The sequence below is a fragment of the Pistacia vera genome, unplaced genomic scaffold, assembly GCF_008641045.1.
Source record: "Pistacia vera cultivar Batoury unplaced genomic scaffold, PisVer_v2 Contig14, whole genome shotgun sequence".
NCBI classification, from domain to species: domain Eukaryota; kingdom Viridiplantae; phylum Streptophyta; class Magnoliopsida; order Sapindales; family Anacardiaceae; genus Pistacia; species Pistacia vera.
In genome coordinates, this window is record NW_022195466.1 from 298,015 (window position 1) to 306,451 (window position 8,437).

The 8,437-nt window shown below is 33.8% G+C and overlaps 1 protein-coding gene across 2 annotated transcripts; it reads left to right on the top strand.

Moving 5' to 3' along the window:
* Positions 1-634: 634 nt before the first annotated feature.
* LOC116123047 (putative Myb family transcription factor At1g14600) lies at positions 635-3,790 on the top strand. 2 transcript variants are annotated; one of them, XM_031408838.1, is made up of 6 exons: positions 639-1,150; positions 1,219-1,295; positions 1,407-1,443; positions 1,937-2,087; positions 2,255-2,465; positions 3,480-3,790. In XM_031408838.1, the coding sequence occupies exons 1-6, from the start codon at positions 1,024-1,026 to the stop codon at positions 3,735-3,737; spliced, it is 861 nt and encodes a 286-aa protein (XP_031264698.1). In that variant the 5' UTR covers positions 639-1,023; the 3' UTR covers positions 3,738-3,790. The 2 variants fall into 2 exon arrangements, with proteins under 2 accessions (XP_031264699.1, XP_031264698.1); XM_031408839.1 differs by lacking the exon at positions 1,219-1,295 and having other exon boundaries at positions 635-1,150; positions 1,387-1,443.
* The last annotated feature ends 4,647 nt before the right edge of the window (positions 3,791-8,437 follow it).

Genomic DNA, 8,437 nt, shown 5'->3' on the forward strand with positions numbered 1-8,437 from the left:
CTCAAAAGAGAAAATTAATCAATTCGTTTTGGAAATTAAAATCAATTTAATTGATTAAAAAAAATAGAGAATATATCCAAAAGCGTGGGGGCAATTTATGTTTGTCAAATAGGCTACAAATTATGCACCTTCTTTAAATACGAACCTGCATGGTAAAAATGAGAACAAAATTTTCCCAAACACACGTATAGCATTCTTCAATTGCTGGCTGCAGCTATGACCCACCACAACAAAACTTAGGAATTTCTCATAATTTTCTCTATAGTAAAGTTCATAAACAAATAATTGTAGCTTTGAATTAAGATATTATAAATATATTTAATGTTATTAGATAACGTGGACAGGTCTGATTTCTTGTATTGATGGGTTAAGTTAGATGGTCAAAGTGAAAATTTTGCACTATTTCTAGTCAGGTTTTGGGCACCCCCCTCTCTATAAAAACAGCTAGGCTAGATTTGGAATTAGAAACAAACAAACAAGGGCAAAAATGCCTTTCCATTAAAAGTTAAAAGGGGCAAAATAGTCCTATAAAAAGGAAACTCCCCCTTGTAGCAATACAGTCAAAAGGTTGTTTTCATTTGTCCACAGAAGAATTAAAAATAAAAAATAAAAAATTGTGATGATGATATGACAACGTTGGCTTATTAGAAATTGTTGTATAAAAGAGAAGAGTGAGAGGGAGAGAAAAGAGAAACAAAGGTCAAAGGAAGGCAGTTGAGATTTAATGGTAGTATAGGGGTAATGATTTTTGGTGAAGACAGATCAGAAACTCGTGATAAAGAATTTTTATCTTTTCATTGTCGATCTCTCTGTGTCCAGAGATTATCAGTCCCTCCTTCAGGAATTCACAGCTTCTTCTCGTGATCTTTTCTCTGCCTATTTATTCATTTCTTTCATGTAGACGCCTGTCCAACACTGCTTCTATAATTTCTTTAAACCTAGACACTTCCAACAAGATTGAATATCATCAACTCGTTTCTTTTAAAGGCGTTTTTTGAACTTCTTTTTTGAGTTCTCTACAAAATGGGTAGTTGTGGGAGGAGTGGAGCGGTGAGGCAGTATATAAGATCAAAGGTGCCTCGTTTGAGATGGACTCCTGAGCTTCATCACTGTTTTGTTCACGCTATTGAGAGACTTGGTGGCCATGAAAGTAAGTTTCTTCTCTACTATCTATCTTTTGTTTGTTAGTTCTTCTCATAAAAAGTGTTTCCTCTGTAGAAGCTACTCCTAAACTTGTTCTTCAGTTGATGGATGTGAAAGGACTCACCATTTCACATGTCAAGAGCCATCTCCAGGTTGGCCTTCTTTTTGTTTTATTATGCTACTTTTTCTTTCTTTAAATAGCTTGAAATATTGTCCTCTAACCGGGTTTATTGTTTGATATGGATCCTTTTTGTTCCCACCAGATGTATAGAAGCATGAGGAGTGATCTGGGAAGACAAGGTAAATTGAAATCTTTAAATTTAATTTCTTCATATTCTAAAGTTTTCATTTCGTTTTCCACATTTTGGAAAATCAACCTTAAGAATTGTGTTTGGTGACTTGGTCCATCATATACATAATTTTGTCTATGCATTTAAGGCAGGCGATTCTGCGCAATGAAGTTTCCTCAATTGGTTCTTATACAAAGTCCAAATAAAATTCTATGAACTCACAATTTTAACAATTTTTCCTTTAGAAATGAGTAGGTGCTGTAACACTTCATTTATTATATTATTCTCTTTCTGCCTTAGTTGGTACCAAAATAGATGACGACAAATGTTAACCTGCACCATTCCAGATAATCTAATATTGGTATTTTTTTTATGAAATCCACAGTCACTATAATTTTTCTGAATCAAACCCATGTTAAATGCAAAAGACGTAGCACATTCATGGATTATCATCCTCAGAAAAAATCTTTGCTCAACTTGCATTTTTTCCTTGCAAATGACAGATAAGAGTTCTACTCAGCAAGGAAGACAATCTTTTGAACACCATGATGGGTGTGTTGATGAAGAAAATGATATGGGTTTTCAGCACCCATCTTCAGAACCAATAAAAGAATCAGATTCTCAATGCATCTACACTACTCAACCTTCAAAAAGGTCCGCTTTGCTTCACCTCCTCAGGGTTTCACACTTACCAAAAATGTCACTAAAAGTTGAACACTAGTGTGAAAAAACCAACTAAAAAAGATTTACATTATCTGATTTTTTCTTTTAAAGTCCTTGCCTTTTCTTTAAATTCCTTCTGTTTTAAATTTTCTTATCAGAGCTAGAACCGAGACAATGAGTTCAATCTCTGATCAGAACCTGCAGCAATGCAGCCAAGGAATATGTGAAACTGTCTCAACTCCGTACCCTTTTGATGATTATCTGCATAAAGGAATGAAGGAGGCTTATGGTGCACCTGCTCCATCACCACTTCATCTTCGCAACCTAAACTCTTTCAAATATGCTTTGCCAGAATCTCATTTCCTCAGGGTACACTTTTTAACTCTCTTTCTTTTGCCAGCTTTTCTGATGAGGTTGAGTGTAATGTTGGTGTTTCGGTATCAAGTTTGCTTGTTGTTTCACCCAACTCATCCACAGATTGTAGGGTAGTATTTCTTTTAAGTTTTCTTGGTTCATTAATCTTAAGCACACTTAAAAATTTTTAGAATATTAAAAACCCCCTTGAAATAGAGGCAATTTTAATAATTTTAAGGATATTTAATAATTATAGAGGAGTTTTTAATGGTTTTTGGAAAATTTGTGTATGCTTAGCATTAAACAATTCCACAAGGAATAATATATTATATATGAAATAAACCCATTACCTGAATATTATTGCCTTTATGACCACTGGATGCATGGAATATCCATACTTTTTGGATCAGCTTTCGACATCTGCACACTGTGCTTTCATTTCGCTTCACAGCTTGAAACCATTCTGGGAAAAGCACTCCCTTTAGGGTTGAAATTTTTTTAATTATCTTTCTTTACCCTTTAAAGCACTTTAGTTAGTGGCAATTAAGCCAGTGAAATTAACACACACATTCTTTATATGTAAATTTTAGTTATTTTCTTTGTTGCTTGCAGATGAGAAAATCTTAAGTCAAGTTTTCCCTAATTCAGTGGTCCAGTATAGAATACTTCACAATTATTATTAATTTATTATTATTGATGGGGGACCTCTTGGGAGGTTCAAACGGAAATTCAAAATGAGCTTTTATTGCGTTGAAACACAGTACTTTAGAACCAACAGTTTTTTTTTTTTTTTTTTAAGTTTTCAGTGGTAGCGAGGACTGCCCGTTTCTCGAATAATAGGGCTGCCCTTTCTGATTTTGGCAGTTCATTTCTTGCAAAAATCAACTTTGAATTTCATTTACAAAGACAAAATAATGATAAAAAACATACCCAGTATTTGTTTTGTAGTGAATATGAATTTGGATTCTCATGATTTTGAATAAGCTTTGATTATTTAAAATTTACGTATCTGAATATTTTGTTTCTCAGGTTGATAAACTAGAGGATTTAAATTCCTCACATGGAAACAATGGAAGGGGAAGAGCAGATGACAAAGAGGTTGTTGATTACGAGTTATCGTTGTCACTCTCTTTGCCATCCCAGAGAAGTAATGGTTGTTCTTCAACAAGCGAGATGAGCGAGGCAATTTCATACTCTAGGTCTAATTTTAAAGAATGCTTTGGTTCATCTTCCAGGAGATATAATAACATTAATTTAGATCTATCAATTGCTCTTTGTGGTACCTAGTCAATATCACTGTAAAAATATTCTTATCAAGTTTATCTTCCTTTTTTTCATTATTTTTCTTTGTTCTTGAGCTCCAGATTTTGATTCCAACTGTATAACCTTGTTACAGATATTACATACGGTTGGTATTTTAGTTTTTTTTATTAGACTGTCATTTCAGTGAGGAGAGGTATGGATGGTAACCCTTATGAAATTATATTGGAATTTGAACAACTAAAAAAAGATTCGGAAGAAAATCAAAAAGAATATCTCGTTAATTTAGTCCTAATTTTAAATTAATTTTCCATTAATTTCAAAATTACCAACATTGCAATCAAAACAAACTATAGCTTATTAGAACACGGGAAAAATAATTTTTAAAGGGATTGACAAACTTATCTCACAAACCTTTTGATCCGTTAGGATTGTTCGGTGAATATAGGGCTAAGATTTGTCGTAAATCAATGGCCTAGGTTGAATCTTGTCGATTTGGATTTCCGCTTGCCACTGTAAAACGGGTTATTTGCTCTTAATCTCCCATTCTTGCAATCTTAGGCTTTTTGGCTGGCTCATCTTTTCCTTTGTGATCCTCACTTCCTGCTTTCACGACGACTTTTCGACTAACCTTTTCGTCTATGCATTTTAGTAAGTTTCTTTATACCCATTCTTTTTGTTTTCTTGAAGTTTTTATTGTCGGGGTGGCCAATATCACGGCTAGGTTAGTTCTTTTAGGTTTAAAAAACCCTCTAACCTTGGGTTTAGGAACGTCTTGATGAGCAGTCGTCAGAATCCTTTGTCGGAATTCTCCTCGGTTGCTATGAATCTAGATAGCTCACTTTCGTTTCTTTTTTTACGAGCTTTCTGGATGTCTGAATTGGAGGCAAGTATGGATAGGTTGCTCGTTTTTTGACATTTGATACTTGTCTCCTTGTTTCAGGTACCCACGAGTGAGCTTGGTAGTGGGGAGAGAGCTCAGGATGAGCTTGGTGCTGTGGCTCTTGAGCGGACCGCAAGTAGTGGGAGAACTCATTGAACCAGGGTGAGGAAAACCCTGGTGCAAGTCCCCCGCATCAAACTAGGTTTAGGAAATATCTGACCTCTTTGATCACCGAGGTTGATCTGAGGCGGATAGGGGAGAATTATGCAATCCCGTGCGAACATCATCTTCGCGTTCCAGGAGATACTAGAGGTGGAACAAATGGGCTGAGTTAGGCGGGTCAACCCTAACCTAGGCTGCCTCAACTTGGGTTCAACCTGGCCCGAGTATACCTTACCGGCAGGTTGTTTTTTTTTTTTTTTTTTTCAAAACCCATCCAACTTGCCGGGTTGGGGGTTGTCACTTGGCGGCAGCTCAATGGCAACGGCCGGGTGACCTACGAGTTGGACCAAAAAAAAAAAATTTAATTAATTTGTTTTTTTTTTTTTTGTAGAAACCCATTTTACTCTTTAAATATAGCTGTTTTATAGTAGTTGGCTTTTTGGTTATTTTCTTTTCCCATTTTTTTCTATAAATAGGGCCTAAACATCTTGTATTTCGTTACATCCCAAATTCTCTCTTTTTCTCTAATCTCTATTGAAATCTCTCAATCTCTTTGTTGTCAATTTGCTCTCATTTTAATTTTTATTAGGTTTTGGCTTTTTGTAATTTTCAATTCATATTTCCAAATTCCAATTCTCCTTTTTTAATTCTTTTATATCCAATTTTTATTTTTTTTTATTTTTTATTTTTATTTTTATTTTTTTTAAGAAAAAAACTAGAATGGATAGATATTTCCATCCCATCAATTTCGATGATGAAGAAAATTATCCTAGTCTCCCTGAATTTACTAACGTAAATGTAGTAGATTCAAACAGTTTCGCTTTCCCATTCTTAGAATCCGATACACCTCATAATATTCCCCCCTTCTTGTCCATGCTGCTACAGCTCCTGGTGGTTCTAGAGGTCGTTCTCGTAATTGTCGTCCTCATCCAACTCCATCTCAAGCAGAAGCGGGTTCATCAACTATAGTTGGAACCGACAACAGGCACACATCAGACGTTTGGGTGCATTTCAAAAAGTTTTACGAGACAGAAAATTGAGTTCAAGTGAAGAAAGCAAGATTCAAGTATTGTAGAAATATTTATAAAGTTGATGCAGGTAATGGTACTAGTACTTTAAAAAGACATGCTAGTAAACATATAAATCATCATGGAAATAGAGAAACCAATCAAACTCAAATAACTGGTATGGGTACTTCTTGGCTTTATAATTCTGATGTATATAGGGAACAATTAGCTTTATATATTTCTGCAACTTGATCAACCTATTAATATGGTTGAAGATAAATATTTTGAAGATTTATTAAAAATTATTTTTTTCCCAAATTTAAAACTTATTCTAAAACTGCAACTAGAAATGATTTAATAAAATTTTTTGGGAAAATGAAATTAGAATTAAGAAATAACATACATAGTTGTCATGTTAGTGTGACTCTAACCGCCAATATTTGGAGTGGTAGAGCTAAACAAGATTATATTTGTGTAACTAGTCATTATTTTGATAACGAATGTAAATTAAATAAATCTTTATTGAGATTTAGATTAATGGATGTGGATCATAGTGGTCAATAAATTTATAATAAATTTTTTGAAGTTTTAGAAGATTATGATATTGTTCACAAAGTGATAAGTTTGACTTTAGATAATGCAAGTGCTAACAGTAGAGTTATAGATTTTTTTTAAAACAAATTTTCCTATTTATGACAATTTGAAGTTTTTTTACCAACGTTGTACATGTCACATTATTAATTTAGATGTGAAAAGTAAAAAAATTAGAAATAATATTTATAGAGTTAGGGATTCTTTAGCTTGGATTACTAGTAGTAGTAAAAGAAATGGTGAATTTCAAGATGCTTGTATAAAATCAAATTTGTCTCCTAGAACTTTTGCATTAGACATGCTTGTTAGATGAAATAGTACTTACTTAATGCTTGATTCATGTTTACCTTATGCAAATTTAATTAGTTATTATGTAGCAAATAATAGGAGTCCTCATTATTTGGTAGACAGTGATTGACATATAGCTAAAAAGTTTCATTATTTTCTTAAAATCTTTTATTAGTCTACTTTAAAATTTTCTGGTGTATATTATCCTACTAGTCCATTGGTAATACATACAATTATAAAAAATTTCATATTTATTTAAAAAAAAACAGAAACAATGACATTTTAGGGGAACCAATAGAGGCAATGGAATTAAAATTTTAAAAAAGTTGGAAACCCGTCCCTTTTCTTTTTTGTTTAGTTGCCATATTTTATCCTAGAATTAAATTAGTGGGTTTCGAAAATGGTTTAGACATGTTAAGTGAAAATTTACGAGATGAAGCATATGCCAATCAACTAGGAGAGGTAAGACAATTTCTTGCAGAGGTATATTTGCAATATGAAAGCAGGTATGAGAACCAGTAAAGAGATGCAATACCCAAGGAAGTAGCATCAGAAGACACAAATGAAGACTTCGACTCCTGGAGTGCACTTAATAGGTCGAAGAAGACCCGAACCCGAAGCATAGCCTTTGATAATCCGTGGATATTTCTATTTTCTTGTCTATTTGGTAGGATTTTCGGATATTTTCCTTTGAATTTAGGCCTAAATTGCCACTTAATTCGTTCATTTCATATTTCAGGTCTAAAACGCATTTTCGGATTGAAATGAAGCAAAAACAAGGGCAATCGATTCAAACTTGAGAGTTTTCAGAGTTAGGGATGATCAGAGGTTGATTGAAAGCACCCTTGAAGCTCAGATGAATGAGAAGGAAAAAGAAAATCGAAGATTCAAGTGTTGGAGCATGCAAGGGTAGTTCTATAATTTCAACCATTTGAAGACAAAGTTTCACTGCGGCGAACTTGATTTTCTCCACGGCATGAAACTCGTGGGTTCAATGTGGCTTTTTATGTTTCGTTGTGATGCCGTGGCGAAAATCAAGTTCGCCTCGGCAAATTCTGAAATGATTTGTTTTGTAAAAACGGTGTGTTTTCCAGTTTTAGTCTTGAGTCCTAGGGTTTTGGTCGACTATTTAAGAGAGCCTTAGCTCATTTTGAAAAAGAGGTCGACATTGTTAGATAAGGGGAAGAGGAAAAGGAGATTGGAGGAAATTGGGTCTCCAAAATAGGGAAGAATTCATTCCTCTTTCAATTTCTAATATGTTGAACTCTAAATTTATAGTTTGTGTGATGTTTTTCTTTATTTTGAGCATGAACTAACTCACTTTTGGGTTAGGGTTTTGATGTAACTTGGATTACAGTGGTTTAATCTATAAATTTGTGTTGTTTTTGAGTTCTATTGCTTGGATTATGTGTTTGTTCTTGTTCTTAATGCAGTTGGATGTTGGTTTCTTTTGATTCAATTGAATGTTGAGCATGATGAGACTGAGAAGTGATTCATATGTTAGCTTCTTAGAGTAAACATCATAGATTAAGCAAATGCTAGAGATAGGTTTAGCAATCTATGAAATCTTTATAGGATTCCATTTGGCTTGATACACTTTGAAATATTAACCTTCATTTTGTTGGGTGCGGAAGTTTAATAGGGATAGGTAGGAGAATATAACTTGAGAAGGTATATTCTACAACTTAAGAAATTTGATTTATAATCCTTGCATATGAATTTGGAGGCAATAGAAATTGTAGGTTAAACCAGAGTATCCTAGTGAAGTCGAACCCTAACCTCTTTTACCTTGATTT